Source organism: Lethenteron reissneri, chromosome 27 (genome assembly GCF_015708825.2).
Source record: "Lethenteron reissneri isolate LAM-NWPU_2019-01 chromosome 27, ASM1570882v1, whole genome shotgun sequence".
Lineage (NCBI taxonomy): Eukaryota > Metazoa > Chordata > Hyperoartia > Petromyzontiformes > Petromyzontidae > Lethenteron > Lethenteron reissneri.
In genome coordinates this window covers 9550353-9567238 of record NC_083805.1, presented here as the reverse complement: position 1 = coordinate 9567238, position 16886 = coordinate 9550353, and the positions used below count along the sequence as shown (strand labels likewise).

Here is a 16886-nt window from a genome sequence, read left to right as displayed (position 1 = left end):
CACCGCCCACGATTCGCATCCGTGCATCACAGCATCCACATCGGCCATTGTCTATCCACTGCTGGTTGAAGGCCTCCCCACGCCGTCGCCATCCGGCGATGTCACAACCCATCTGACACCTGCACGTCAAGTGATCTCATCTCCTTGGAGCTCACCCTCTCGGGAACAATTCCTCCTTTGCACATCTACGCAATGCTTACAAATTTACATGGTCTGCATCGGAGTTCTCTCTCTCTCAGCGAGTCAGAGCAATGGGACTCCGATGCCAGTGGTGAATCGGCATTCGCTCCAAATGCGAAGCCCTCATCTTTACATAAGTTATGCCGTGAATTGGCTGATTGCGTAAGTTCTAAGTTACTCTGTGAGACACACCATTGTAGGTGTCCTGGAAACAAACTTGAACACAAAGTATTGGTTTTATCGAGAGCAGGTGCATAAAATGGATCAAGTGAGTAAATTATACAAAATAGTTTTTTGCACTGACAGGGGCGCCATCATTGAGAGGGAGTGCTCTTACCCATAACAATAATTAATAATTGAAAGCCCTTTGTCAATCCACTGCCGTACTAAGGCCTCCCCACACCGTGTCTGTTGTGGGGGATTTCTGACCATACTTCACCACGCTGGTCAGTGCAGGTTGGTGAAGGGGCATGGCACAGGACCTATCTTGTTTACTTCTGTATAAGACACAGAATTGTGGTTCAATTGCAAAAACCAAAAGACTCGGCAAATTTCGAACAATACTGAGAACACTGCGACGGGACAACAAGCGTCAAAGCAATAAAAAAAATATAATGAATAAGTGATGTCAAAAGTGGGGGGGGGGAGGGGGGTTTACGACACGAAGGTACAACATATATATTTAGCAGCACTCATGGCACACGCGCATACGCACACGTGGTTGATTAAGTCAGCATTTCCAAATCCAGCGGAGTAATAATCCCGTTCGCAGGGCCATCCGCGCTGGCTTTGAGTGGGGGCGGGGGGGGGGGGCTTAAGGTCCCCTCCCCCCCACTCATTAAAAATGTAAGCGTTTTATTCAGCGCGCATGTACGCCTTTCGCTCGCGGTCCTACAAACGCCTAATGTCGGGAACACGGACACACTGGGGAGCATTGATTGGGCCTGCACTAGACTTCGGATGCAGCTAAGGATGTTTCCCGTCAAGGTCACCCTCACAGAAGCTGTGCGCCGTGCGACATGTACCGCTGCTTCGGGTAACGCGGCGCTCTCACAGCGCGGTCGCTTGCAATCGCTCAGGGTCTGCTTAAAGTGACGTGCATTTAGGTCGAGGTACGGACCTGCAAATGCCCCACTAGAGAGAGCTCCGGAGCGCCCCTCCAGAGGGTATTTTGGCCTACTCTTTCAGGCGAGCCAAACTTCTTTGGGAGTCCCCACACTTTACCCCGACCGCATGTCACCTGCTGTGATCGAGTAACTGTGGTGAACCCATTTTATATTGTAGAGGGGGGCAGTGGCAGGAGGGGATTTAAGAAACGTACCACATTGTTTCAACTGCTGTCACGGGAGATTGAATCTAACCGGGGACCTCTGGATTTTGCGAGTCCATTTCGCCAACCTTTACACCATGGCAGCATCCATATGTATATTAAGGCAGAATATACATCCCGACCCAGTGAATGGGCCTTATCCATCAGTGGATATACAACGGATGATGCACAGCCCTTTGTCAATCCATTTTTGGATGACGGGTTTTATTAATAATAATAATTTCAACTGATAATGCACACAGTATTCGCTCACTCTCCAAGAGAGAGAACGACTCAGAGGCACTATGAACCAGAGAGACGAGTGGGCAAGGCAGACACGTGGGTGAGCCGACAACAAATTCGCACCCAAGCTGTGGTCCTCAATATATAAAGGTGTTATCGGCCAATTAGTGAGTTCTTACGTGCGGAAAGAAACCGGTGCACCCAGAGTGATCTCACACGTGCAAGAGGACCACACTCCATTCGTTACAGATGGCAAAGTTGGAGTCCCCACTCGCTGTACTGCCTGATCCTGGCAAGCCAGGGTATGGCACCTCAATGCTCATGGGAAAGAGTTTCATGACATTTGTACGATGCACCAACCCCCACCTCCACAGTGCTTGATTACAAGCGTAGGGGTTATTTGACCATAAGGTGTCACTTGAAAGCTCATAAAATGTAATTTATTCAAACGAGGTCAAAATGATGAGAATAAATGTGACTTGAGACCAGATTATTTGGATAATTTGGCTTTTCTTTTTTGGGCTCCTGAGTTGTTGATCGGCTCAACCATTTACAATCGCCGGGTGCATTACAAGAACCCCCGTTCCAAAATCACAACAATGGAGAGGCATGTGCGGTTGGAGAAGGGTGCACATGGGCAGGGGGAGTTCGCGGGGGCTTGGGCTAGCCGACGCGAGGCCCTCAAAAGTATTTTATCGCCACTGAATATATTTCGCTGGGCTTCTCAATTAGACGAGTAACAATGGAATAATAATTGGTGCAATGTTAATCTTAACGCGAGAATAAAATTATGAACAATTTATACAAATAATCCAATCATATGGTAATCACACATTTAGACTAACAGAATGAACAAACATAAATGTATAAATTTAATTTACGAATTATATAAAATGCAAAAGAGACCACAGATTAGACGGAAAAAAGATTAAACTACCGAATCAACCTGTGACCCTACAACGTGCAAATTCGTTGAAGATCTGGCAGCCAAAGGAGAGAACGTGTCCATGAGAATCACCGCTGCGGAGACGGAGCAATGAGATCAGTTCACGTGCAGGAGTGAGATGAGTGGAAACAGCACTGGTCCGTGAGGGTGCTGGTGACGGAATGAGGAGGCCTTCATCCAGCAGCGGATAGACAATGGTTGATGAGGAATATATACAACTGGGATGGCTTCACTTGGTGCGATACAGTTTTCCAGGAGGCCTCAATGTATACTGGTAGGAACGAAGTGGACCAGCCTACAATAGATTATATCGTCCGTCCGATGTCCAATTAGGTGTAGCAACATCGCCCCCTACTGCAAACACTTGGCAGGACCCTACAAAAACCTTTAGACTCAGTGAGGCTTTCCTGGCTAAACAAGTGTAACATTCCCTTATAATTCCCTGAGATAGTTTTTAATTAAAACATTTAAATTAAAAATTAACTCACAGCGGCCTAAAGCCTACAGCTAGGCCTAAAGCCTAGAACTAGGCCTCAAACTCTCCCTTCGTATCGTACCCCCGCCATTTCATTTTATTATAGCCATTCATTTGTTCGTTCCTACCAGCCCACCCCGCAGGGACCTGTTTAACATGTCCCCCTAGTTACGTCCACGTGCATGAGATAGCAGATACACTCGCCGCCAACATTAAACACGTGCGTTGTATCAGAGTTGAAACGCATCACGTAACACCACAGCCATATCCAAAACAAGAATGCAATGAGATGGCGGGTGGGGGGAGGGGGGGGCAGTGAATTATTACCCACAAAAGGTGGCACACTCCATTTGCTCAGCAATCAAAACTCTCTCCCATGCACAGACAAGGATTCCCCGATAGCTGTAGACACCTGTTGGGCCAAGTGCTGTTGGCGAGCACCTATTCATTTTGGCACAATCAAGCAGGCGAAGGAGTCCTGTGACTTGCACAATGCCTCGAGATGCCTTTGTTTGCCCAGTAATGAGGTTTCACGCATCGTATCAAGTAGCCCCTCAAGACTGAGTGGACAGACCTAACCAATACACTACACTCCCAAATGCAGCATAAGGATACACACATGCACACACCGTACACACACAAAGATCTGCCGTGTAGCCTACAATACCCACGCATGCATGCACACACACCCATACACACACGTGCGCCCTGCACAACAGATTGGTGATTTGTTTGTTAGCAGCTGCTAACCGTGTCATGCTTTGTGGTGATATGAGAATTGGGGGGGGGGGAAGAGAGTGTGGGGAGGGCGGTGCAACAGTGGACAGCGTGCGGTTGACTGCCACTCACCACATGTGTCCGCTGGGTGCCTGGAGAGACACGTGACTGCTGTACTGAAACGCTGGCTGCTCCTTGGAAAGCAGGGGCTCCTGCCGGGGAAAACAAAACAAACACAGAGCCGTGACCCTCTCAGCGAGACTTGCAGCGCGGTCACAAGCTTTTACTTGGCACAACCATTCACTGGGCAAAACTGTTCAGAGGGTACAAGCGTTCGCGGGGCAAAACCGTTTAAAGAGACGGATTTACAAGCAAAGCATTCTGCCACTGCATCCCACCTGGCTTTTGTGGCAGTGCTACAATGATTGTAGTGTGAATATAGTTTACATTGAATGTGTTCGTAGATCCATACCGGTGATAGTAATGCTGTGATGAGAATATAAAACTCGTGAAAAGTTTGGCTGCTTTTAGTCTCTGATAAAATTCGTTAAAGAAAGTTCAATCCTGAGCAGATTGATTAGACACACACACATCTAAAGTCACATCATAGGAGTAATTATAATACTGCAATTACTCAGGAAAGCCTTCCCGAGTCTCAAGAATCTCTTTTAGGAAGGTCTGTATTGGTATGGTGGGGGCAATTCCATGAATCAGTCTTTGGTAAAAGTACCCAGATAATTAACTCACGATACACTCAAAACTCCACACGGCTAGATTCAAGAATCCATTGATGTAGTGCCATCGAGTTAACATTCTCCCAAGTACTAAACGAGGCTCAACCTCGCTCAGCTTAGGAGATCTGACAGGAATCGGCAAGTTTAGTGCGATTTGGTCACAGATCTCAGAGGTTTGGCCAATCCACTGGATAAACTGTACTCACTCTATCCATTACAGTACCACTGGAGAGCACGTGTTATTTATTTACACATATTTTATTTCACTTTTTTTTCTGACACGCACACTTGCCATCACAATGGAACACTGCGTGCTATCTGGCGTACATCTCTGACGCACAAAGAAGCTAGACAAAGCATGCGGGCGCAACCATTGACCCAATTTACTAATTGGACCGAGCTTGAGCCAAGGGCTGATTAGCTAATCTTCGGAAGGAGGCCCCAAGCACAAAGTATATTTTTTATAAAGCCCGGTTTGGTCTGTGCATGTCATCGAATTCCAGATGAAGCTGTCAGTTTGTGCTTCGTCCATACATCTGCCAAACAGCCGTTGTGTTTCTTGGGGTTAATCAATACGTGTGTTTGTGTGTGTTTGCGATTTTGTAAACGTTTTATAAATGCACCTCTCATTAATGCGGCTGACCAGGCGTGCAGAGCTGTTGTGCTGAGCAAAATGCGCCACTATCTGGCAACCTGAGTTTGATTTGAACAACACCGGTGGGATCCACTATCTGAAGTTATTCTGGGTGACCGCGAGGTCAGCTTAGCCTAAACATCGTGATGTGTGTCAACATCATGACTGGAGAGCCACAGGGGGCCGGATGTGGTTATGATCATACCACAGTCCACGTGTTGCTCCCTCAAACCTTTAATAGGTGTTAATTGACAAGAGCGTCAACTAAGTAACTAAATATTAGCCATGCAACAATGCAACAATTCACTAATTAGCCTATTTCTTAGACGGAAGATAAATGCATCAATGAACGTGTGCGAGAATCCGATATGCATGATTTATGAAAATTATATGTAAATTCAATTGCTCATGTTACATTCACACTAATGGACGGAAATAAAACTGTACAAATAATTCGTATAAAATGGCACACAATATAAACAGCATGGTGAAAATGAGCCGAGTCTACGGTTGAATCGACTCCCCATCACGAACTAAGACATTCATAGAATTGGTGGGGGGGGTGGGAGGGTGGGGGACAGGGGGGGGGAGAGTTGAATCGTTCAATAGTTTCAGCGATCGGTGGTGATGACTGAACCGGGCATGGCCCCCCCCCACCCCCCCCCCCCCGCCTTCACCAACCTACACTGACCAGCATGGTGAAGTATTGTTGGATATACACGATCCACCCGACATCGGGCGGCCTTCATCATCCAGCAGTGGATTGACAGAAGGCTGGAAATATGTTTTTAGTGTTCTTATTATAATTTGTTCATATTTTTTTCTCTCAATCTTTTAGCAAAGTAACACACCGTTGCATATACGTGTGATTGTGAACTTGGCCCGAGAGGAATTCTGGCCATGTCCATGCAAATCCAGCCCTGTGGCTGCCTAAAAACGTCCCTGTCAAACACTCGATACCACGTCGTAACATTTCACATCGGGCGCCACTCAGCACGAAACGTGGGCTGGAGAAGTTAAAGGGTCAGCGGTGGGGGGGGGAGGTGGTGCTTGATGGTAACGGGTAAATATAATGAAAACATTGACGTTTAATAATAGCCCAGCCAAACGCAGTGGAACACATGCTTTTAACATAAGGTCATCTTCACTTTGCAATGCACTACGGTGGTAATCAGATCGGGGCAGGCGTGTAACATTGCCTGGGTTCACCAAGTGAAAACGATTCTCTGCTTACGATATATGCACAGATACTACAATATTTTCGATTCGTGCATGTTGTGGGTATGTAAAAGATAATTTCTTGCTCACATCTGCTCGCAGAAGGTGCTCCACTAGACGGAACTGTCCAGCGCCCTTCTAGAGGGTATTTTGGCCTACTCTTTCACACTGGCCATCTAGGAAGAGGTGGTAGCACCCACAATTTACCCCCACCCCCCTCCCCACATGTAACCTGCCGATCAACTAACTGCAGAATCTCCATTTATACTCCCATGCCAGGTGACCAAATGGGTAACGTCTGCAGTCAAGTGAGCTAATAATGACACCATTGGCAGCGTCCCAAGGTATGCATGCAGGGTGTATAGAATTGGCAATTGTAAATAATAATGGCCTGTAGCTAAGAGGTGGCTACATTCACCACAAAGCAAAACAAAATTGTAATATTTAAAAATACTTTTTTTTAAACACGCTTTAATGAAATTTACCGTACGAAAAGATGAATTCTTGATCCGAATCCTGACATTTGACTGATATTCCAGAGGGGTGAATCAATTTGTGCCAAGTTAGCACAATCCATTCCAGAAATGTATAGATAGGTGACCTTTAAAACCAGATAAGAGCCCATGAACATCAGGACTCTTATTCAAGGGGAAACTGAATTCCAATTTCAATGTGTAAAACAAATGACACACAAATACATTTTTCGAAGCTTGTGTTGCCTCCGAAACGTCATGATTTTTATTTTATTTTTATTTTACTTTTATTAATTTTAATTTTTTACCTACGTGACTTTACCGAAAAAGCCTAAGAATATGAATTCTTGCAGTCACATTAAAAAGCTTCAAATCTAGAACGCAAATACATTGTTTGAAAAATGTTACAACACAATCATTAAAACAAATCAAATGTAGAAAAAGAACATTTACACTAACGGAGCGAACGAAACGGTACGAGACCTAGAAGTTAGTAACGTGACCTCGATGCTCCTCACCCGGCCCACGACGCCGCGTCCCCGCACGGTCTCCAGCGTCCCCGAGAGGCTGAAGATTCTCCAGTGACGCTCCCGCAGCTGGATTGCTCCGTCGCCCAGGTTCTCCAAACGCACGCTGTAGCGCCACTGAACGTCCGCTCGCAGTGTGCGGGTGAGAAGAGCCGCGTTTATTAGAAACAAGTTCGGAAAAGTCATGCGCAAGACGTGGACTACGCAACGCTTTACAACGAGCCGCTGTCTGACGGAAGTCATGGATCGGCAGCACGGAAGCAGACGACGGGCCGGTGTCAGGGCCAATAAGTTTGCGTATTTGCAAACAGTGCATTACTGCTCGAGTTACAGGTTCGTTCATCTTTATGATAATTATTAATTGATTGCTGTACTGCACAGAACTAATGCTAAAACGCATTGAACATTCGTTGAGTAACTGTTAAAAAGGGCAAGTATTATATCAGTGATAGTAATAATACAAATTTACCACACTTGAGAATCTGCTGTGCCAATCACCGAAAAGGTTTCACCAGACTCCACCTCTCCGGTCAGCGTAGGTAGAGCATTGGTGCAGTGGTGCAGTGGTGTTGGCATGACGCAATAAACCCAACTACCCATTTTCAAATCCGAGCTACAGAGACAAAATATTAACCTGTCCTGTCCATTCGCACCATTCAGAGTGGTTAGTTTGAGATTTCGATCGGATCGAGTGGCTAGTTTGGGATTTCGATCGGATCGAGTGGCTAGTTTGGTATTTCGATCGGATCGAGTGGTTAGTTTGGGATTTCGATCGGATCGAGTGGTTAGTTTGGAATTTCGATCGGATCGAGTGGCTAGTTTGGGATTTCGATCGGATCGAGTGGCTAGTTTGAGATTTCGATCGGCTCAATGGGGGGGCACGTGCCACCCCTCCCTCCACCCACTGGTCCTGCCAGTGCATATACTCTCCTGGCCAAACTGGCTACCTATAAGCATACTGGGGTACCTTAAGGAATCGTTTCATTCTTTTTTAAAACATTAGCGATGCAAGGCCTTGGTGCTCATAAAAACTAAATCTATATGTGAAAGCCGATTACATCACTTTGGAAGAGGCCTATTTGAGGGTGAACAAATCACCCAATCTCATTATATCTTAGAAGCGAAGGATGTTGGAGCCTGAATAGTGCTCGGATGGATGATCGCCATCTATAACAGGTGTTATAAGCTGTGAGGCTAGATTGGCGGGTGGTGGACAGCAGTGCAAAAAAATCCGTTGTTGTAAAACACTTCGATGTTCCCCGCATTCAGCAGCCCACACTGACTAGCGTGGTGAAGTATTGTCAAAGAATTCCCAACACCAGCACGGCCCTCATCTAGTGCTGAACCAAAAAAGGGCTGTACATGTACATTAGAGGATGAACATTGCTTACCCAGTAAACATTTGAGTTTTGAGCTTCCTGAACCACACACAAACACACAGGCACAACCACACACAAAAACAGAGTTAAAAATACTTTGCAATCTTAATTTCTGTACAATTGCATCATAACTGAACAAGAGACTAAAATAGTGTTTTAAACTATCCACTTTCAAATATCTGATGGCAGGCCACTCTAAAAGGGGTTTCCTATGCATTTTCTTCGAGCACTCTAAGAGGCTTTTCATTTAGTGATTTCAATACACAAACATTAGGTTACAAATCACGCATTACGGGGTCTGCCCACAGTTAGTTACGTTGCCCAATAATATATACACTCCAATAATTACAACTCAAGTGCATATCTTCAAATTGGGAATGACAGCGCCACTTAGTTTACCAACCAAGGGACATTCTGCGTACGGGGATAAACAGTCATCACAGTGAAAGTGACTCGCAAAAAAAGCCTGATGATAATAATGTGCAGACTACAGAGAGGCATTGCGGTGACAGAAAACTAAGACATTCAAGATTATGATAGCGATATGTGTACCTGCTAATAACCTGAGGGTATAGGAAGCGTTGGAAGGTGGGGTTGTGGATTTGGAGAAGGACAGAGACAGGATGTGACTAATGGGGAGGTAATGTGGTCTGGTGAGCTTATGAGTCCGACTAGCCATGATTTAAACTAAAATCTACGTACAAAAAACTAAGTGCATGTGTATTAACTACTATATTTACCCAAAAATGTGAGTGTGTAACGCGTGTGACGTCACTCCACGTTGAACAGCCCCCCTCGTTAGTAATCATGAACAGGTGACGTCCTCCAAATGGACACCCCCCCCCCCCCATTAATAATAATTAGCGGGTGACGTCACTCCACATGGGGGGGCTCCTTTGCCCGTCCAATGACGGGTGTATTGCAGTAAATCTGAAACTTGCGAGCGAAAAGCAGATCGCGACGTGATATTCATTGCATCAATTTGTGTGCAGTTTGTAAGGGCGCGGTGACACAGACATAATTAATTTTAAAGTTATAATCCCTTGTTCATCATGACGTCCTGTTTACTTTGATGTCTCAACAGCGTGACGTGAGGGTCTGCCTTTGTAGTGAGGGTTGTGAGTTGACGTCGAGGAGGGAGGAGGCACCTCGGCCCCCGCCCATGTGGAGTGACGTCAGTCGCTAATGATTATTAATGGAGGGGGGTGTCCATTTGGAGGACGTCACCTGCTCATGAATGTTAATGAGGGGGGCTGGTCGATGTGGAGTGACGTCACGAGCATTAAAGACATACATTCCTGGGTGATTATAGTAGGTATAAGTCTGTGTCACCGCGGCCTTACAAACTGCACACGAATGGATGCAATGAATATCGCGGTCTGCTTTTAGCTTGCAAGTTCCAGATTTACTGCAATACACCCGTCCTTGGACGGGCAAAAGGCGAGTTATAAATAGACACACACGTGTACTATACAGTATGTAAGTAGATGTAATACGTACATTAGTGTGTGTAGTCTACGTGAGTACGTGTACAGACACAATTAAAAGAATTTACAGATTGTGTGCATGCCGTACAGTACAATCCTTATGTCTATATCATGTCACGTTAAACTATTAAACAATTTTTAGGCCCACTGAGCTAAATGTTTTTCAGAAGCGACCGACCTGGCCACAACTGATAGCTCAAGGAAGTGGCTTATCATGTGGAAATTTATAGCAGCCAAATACTCTAAAACATCATGTCACTCAGGCTCCAAAAACGACCACATCCAATCTTGATGAAATTTGACACTGGGCAACATTGCTACAAAAATATCAAGTTGGGCACTTCATATGCTCCGATTAGCGCAGTTGGCTACGTATGGTGCGAATGAAGTTCAATATACATCCATAACGTTCATATAATTTAAACAACCAATTATTAATAAGTATGTTCGTCCATTATTCATGGTTGGCTACTTGAGACAGCCAACCGGAACCGACAGTGACGTTTCTGTGCAATGCCACCGAACGGTAAGGCTGATCGTGACTGACCGCTTGATAGATGCGTGTATCGTGAGGGTAAGAACCGCCAGCAATCGATATTTGATCGATGCACCGCAACATGCCTACCGCAGAGGGCTCCGTGTTGGGGCTTGGTCTGCTCACCCGGGTGCCCATGTAGAAGGGGATGACAGTGACGCGCACGCCCTCTGTGGTCTCACGGTGCACGTCCGACAGTTCCAGCCACGGGTGGTTCTTCTCCTGCCACGTCTGCAGCGTCTCCTGCGCCACGAAGGCAGGCGCTGCATGCGGTAAATAAGTCAGCGACATTCACAGCCATCCTAGCCTTCAAAGATTAGCACGGTTGGCTACGTATGGTGAGAAAAAAGTTCAGCGTACGTACGTACATGGTTACCGCCACTGTCGTGCTTTAAAAGTTCAAATGTCGCGAAAATGACTGAAAATGCGTCAACTTTATTTTTGTCGTCATGTAATAATTATCATTTGTAATAGTGGTAGCATTATTAGCCAAGGAGGGAAGTCTGTCGAGGAGATGCAGCGGTGAAATCAGCTCGTGTAAAGGTACCAGATGGATTTATATATAGCAGGACAGTGACAGGTGGTGATGGCTCTGGGAATCTAGGAGGATGAAGGACTAATAATGATGAACATTGGCATTCAAACATACTCATAATAACGTTATTTGATCAATAATGAAACCCTTAATAAGTCTCAAGACACTCATTCAGGACGGTACTATAAAACAGCCATAAAGAACCCCCTAAATTGGAAACTCATTTCGTTAGGACAGCTTTTTGTGTTTAGTTTGTTGTCCTTCCCCCACACCTCCGATTACCATGGTTGGCTACGTACGGTGTGAAAAAAGTTCAAAATACATACATACAAACCCAAAGTACCCAGTAAAAACCCACACATACAAGGGGATAACACTCAAGGCTGTGCACAAATAGATAGAACCAATCTACTGAATAATCTAAGGAGTTAACCCATTGCTCTACTGCCATCTCTTGGCCACCTCACCACCCCACACTTACGAGCTCTGGGAGGCACTGGCGGTCACGCACCAAAGGATGAGCCAGGATTAAACCTGTCGAGCCTCCGAGATCTGATGCACTTCTAGTGAAAGTCAGAAGCCGGAAGTAAAGCCCATTGGGCTATACAGCTCTTGTTCAACAGGTGACAACAGCGGCAGCAAATTGTTACATCGTGACACCATCCTGAAGTAGGGAGTTTGTATGTATGTTCAACTTCTTTCGCACCATACATAGCCAACCGTGATAATCAGAGGGGTGGAAATTATGAATCCCTTGCACAAGAACCAATGCCAACCACGTCACCACCCTGATGCACGAAATTTTGAAATGAATAAATGTTTCAAGAGGGGAAACACACGAGCTGGAGAACAAAAACTAAGAGACCAGACATCAAACCAAAAATGGCATCACAATCAAAGTGGGGGCCTGATGGATATAACTGGAGATGGACTCCTGCCAAAAGGGCAGACACTCACGGGGGGCCTGAGCAATGAGACGCTGGCACGATGAAATTGGAGCACATGTGACACACAAATTACATATGCAAAGAACTTGAAATTGGCGGTGTCAACAGACATCCACTTAGCAGGGAAACAAGAAGGGATTATCATAATTTCAGTGTTGTCCTGTTTACATTTGAGAGTCATCAATAACAATAATTAGAAGGATTCACATTCTCCTCTGCTGTCCCCAAAGTCTGGAACTCTCTTTCCCCCCCCCAAGCCATCCGTGCTGTCGACTCTCTGTCCCTGTTGCAGTCAAGGCTCAAGAACGACATTTGTCGCTCTGCCTATTCCAAACGGGCTCAGAAACAAAATACATGTGCCCACTGTTTCTGTACAGTGTCTTAGGATGCAGTGATGAAATACTGTAAACTGTAATTAAAAATACTGCTGCTACAGCCAGCTCTTGATAATCTGGCGTAATGGGGCAGGGGGGGGAGAGATGGCCCGGATAAAACACAAACATGGAAAATGCAAAGAAAATGTAATTATATTCTTGGTTTTTTCGGTAAAGTCACGTAGAAGGGAAGTAATAAAATAATAATTATTATTATTTTATTATGTTTTATTTTTATTATTTTATTACTTCCCTTCTACGTGACTTTACCGAAAAAACCAAGAAGATGAATCCCTGCAGTCACGAAAGCTTTAAATCGAAAAATGTAATTAAGTATAAAAAATACATATTCATAGTAAAATAGGGGAGAAGATGTAAAATGTAATATCTGTGTCTTTTATTGTCACTTAAAGTAAACGGTTAACTACACTATGTGAACCTCATTTGCTAGTAAAAATATGATAATTGGTTTTTTACCCTTCTATCTGGCAACAAAACTGACACCTTTTTACAAGGAGTCATGTTTGCATAGACCGCAATACCTGCAGTCATAATGCAAACAAAAGACAACTCTGATAATGTGCACTGTCCTTGAAGTTGATAAGGAAAGCTGTCTCGGGTGTGGCCCAATCAACTTCAAGGACAGTGCACAATATCAGAGTTATGTCTTTTGTTTGTATTATGACTGCAGGTATTGCGGTCTATGCAAACATGACTCCTTGTAAAAAGGTGTCAGTTTTGTTGCCAGATAGAAGGGTAAAAAACCAATTATCAAACGGTTAGCTAGTCAACATGTTTGGGGTGAAGTGGACACTGTGTTCGCAACGCAGGTGTGAGGCGCAGCAAATAATAGAACGAGGTTGCGAGTAAAAAAAAAACACGGTAAAGGCACAGCCCTGCAATTTGTTGCTTCCGCCACTGCCGGCTTAAGCGCCTCCACTCCAAGGCAGATCTAGAGAGAGCCTGTCGAGGGTATTTGGCCTACTCTTCCACGCTGGCCAGACGTTTCGGAAGAGTTTTGAGTACGACAACTCTACCCCAGCACATGTGACTTTCCGATTGAGTAACTGCAATGTATTCATTCATGCTGCTGAGCGGACAGAGACGGAGGGGTGCGGGGTGGGGGGGCATTTAAGAAACTTGCTTCCGTTGTTTCAACTACCGAGCCGGGAGAGCAAACCGGCGACCTCTGGATTGACAACAAGAAAAAATTAACCCGTAAAAACTAAGTTTTTCACTATAAATCCTTTATATGCGTGGCGGCTAGAGTCCTCTCGTCCTCTGGCTTGAGATGGCTGCCACCTATGGGTCAGATGATTGCCTGCCACCAATAAGCAATTGGTAATTAAATATTTTTTAAAAATTCCTTAAAAGTGTAAAATTTTGGAAAAAATCTTTCACGAAAATGTGTTGTCACGCACAACGAGTCTGTGTGCAAAATGTCAGCTCGATTGGATCATGGGAAGTGGGTTAAAAAACGACCGAAAGATGTGCACGGTCGTAAGCGCGCAAGCAAGTGAACCTAATATAAAGGATTTAAAAAAAGGGCTGGCTGGGGTACGTGAGACTCACTGTGCCCGGGCTGATGCTGCAGGAACTTGTGGAAGAGCTCGTGCTGGAGGGGGGTCGGGCTGGAAGACAAGTAGGGCAGCACGTCCTCGTGGCCTACATAGTCCAGCCCTGCCACACACCGGCACACCGCCCCGTCGATTTACAATCACACGCACGTGCACAATACTGACCGTGAGGACCAACAACAACAACCACCACCACTGCACCAACAACAACAACCACCACCATCACCGCACCAACAACAACAACCACCACCACCACCGCACCAACAACAACAACCACCACCACCACCGCACCAACAACAACAACCACCATCACCGCACCAACAACAACAACAACCACCATCACCGCACCAACAACAACAACAACCACCATCACCGCACCAACAACAACAACCACCACCACCGCACCAACAACAACAACCACCACCACCATCACCGCACCAACAACAACAACCACCACCATCACCGCACCAACAACCACCATCACCGCACCAACAACCACCATCACCGCACCAACAACAACAACAACCACCACCACCGCACCAACAACAACAACCACCATCACCGCACCAACAACAACAACCACCATCACCGCACCAACAACAACCACCACCACCACCACCGCACCAACAACAACAACCACCACCACCGCACCAACAACAACAACCACCACCACCGCACCAACAACAACAACCACCACCACCGCACCAACAACAACAACCACCACCACCGCACCAACAACAACAACCACCATCACCGCACCAACAACAACAACAACAACCACCACCACCACCACTGCACCAACAACAACAACCACCACCACCGCACCAACAACCACCATCACCGCACCAACAACAACAACCACCACCACCGCAACAACAACCACCACCACCGCCGCACCAACAACAACAACCACCATCACCGCACCAACAACAACAACCACCACCACCGCACCAACAACAACCACCACCACCGCCGCACCAACAACCACCACCACCGCACCAACAACAACCACCACCGCCGCACCAACAACAACCACTATCACCGCACCAACAACAACAACCACCACCACCGCAACAACAACCACCACCACCACACCAACAACAACAACAACCACCATCACCGCACCACCAAGCAATTAAATGCACTTTTCGAGGAACCATTATTACACTAACGTGGTTAAAGGGGCGTCGAAGACGTTTGGTATTCTTCTTCACGTCACAGCCTTCTTGACCCCTATAAATTACCATACATCTCCTTCATATATCTGTTCATCCGCATGAAAACATTTTAAGCATTTTTTCCACTTCCCATCAAAACGCAATGCCTTCTGAGAGTGCTTCTTCACCTCTGATTAGTCTTTTGTACATGTACATTTTCAGACGTATGGTTCACAATAGTTTCTGCAACCTGTACTTCTGTGCATAAACAATTATTTTGTTAATCCACTGCTGAATGACGGCCACCTCATGCCGTATGAGTCATGGGAGTTATTTGATGGGAGCACAGCAGTGCAATACAGCAATGCTGCACAGCCATCTGCTGCCTACAACATAGCCCATCAGACGATGTATTGGGGCCCTATCCAAGCACTGTCCAAGGTGCTAAGCCTCTAAGACATGGCAGGCGCATTCTCTGTGAATTGCTTATTATTCATTGTTAGTTTAGTGTCATAAGTGCTCTCTATTGCTGGCCGCTTCAGGCCGTAGGCTTTGAAATTGTGAGTAACAAAAACCAAAACAAAACTATGAACTTGCATGCAGTATTCCTGACGGTGGATCTTGAGCTCCAGTCCTCATACCTGTGCCCGTCCGCTCTCCATGTCCTCCCAATCAACAACGGTACAACGGCGTGCAACGTACATCGCGGTGGCTTGGCTATTGAGTGTGCAGGCAGTTAAACTGCACCGGTGCCCTCAGGCCGAAGAGGCTCAGGAGCGAGACTACAAAGAGCGGGAAGGCCGACAGGGGACCCCCGCCCCATTTCATTCCTTGCAAGCTATGCCACCGGTACATCATACGATTCGTATGAATGACATCTGAATGGGAAGCACGGAAATAATGGAATGCTACGGGGCTGCATGTGTAATGTAGGCACGGGCTAAAAACAGAACAGACGACTGACTCATCACCGGGTGTCCTGGTTAAAGTTGAGCTCAACCAAGCGGCTGGAAGCGGTGGTGCCCTTTAATTAGACAAAGTCTCTCCTATGAACGTACCTGACCTAAATAATGTAATGTTCACGCGGCTGAAAAACCGCTCTTCTTGAGTGCCGCCGGTGTCAAGAAGCAAGCTCAACTCAACACGACACTTCGAGCACTAACTGCCGTGATGGGCGATTAATTTTTCAAAGACTTTTGTGTTTACCGGGGATTGCGTAGAGCACCCTGCTGTCGTCGTGGCTTCCCAGAAATGTCACCGCTTCGGTCTGTGCTCTCTGCCGGGAGATAAATGCAGCCGTGAGCGTACAGAACCATCAGATGCTTACACATACACATCCCCAGCGACAGAAGTGTCTGTGTGGCTTGGAGGTCACAGAGCACTGCGATGGCACCACTGAGATCATACGCTCTAATCCAGGTGGCCGCTCGTGACTCAAG

General features: G+C 46.1%; 1 protein-coding gene across 2 annotated transcripts in view; it reads right to left on the bottom strand.

Moving 5' to 3' along the window:
- LOC133348532 (polymerase delta-interacting protein 2-like) overlaps nucleotides 1-16886 on the bottom strand; it is a 36016-nt gene that overhangs the window by 4575 nt on the left and 14555 nt on the right. The window contains exons 5-10 of one of the 2 annotated variants that reach the window (XM_061561400.1): nucleotides 16654-16723; nucleotides 14286-14393; nucleotides 10948-11120; nucleotides 8848-8874; nucleotides 7448-7573; nucleotides 4003-4082 (exon numbers count right to left, since the gene is read on the bottom strand). In XM_061561400.1, coding sequence (XP_061417384.1) covers nucleotides 4003-4082; nucleotides 7448-7573; nucleotides 8848-8874; nucleotides 10948-11120; nucleotides 14286-14393; nucleotides 16654-16723 — 584 coding nt within the window. The remainder of the gene's footprint in view (nucleotides 1-4002; nucleotides 4083-7447; nucleotides 7574-8847; nucleotides 8875-10947; nucleotides 11121-14285; nucleotides 14394-16653; nucleotides 16724-16886) is intronic. The other variant, XM_061561401.1, reaches the window with a different exon arrangement.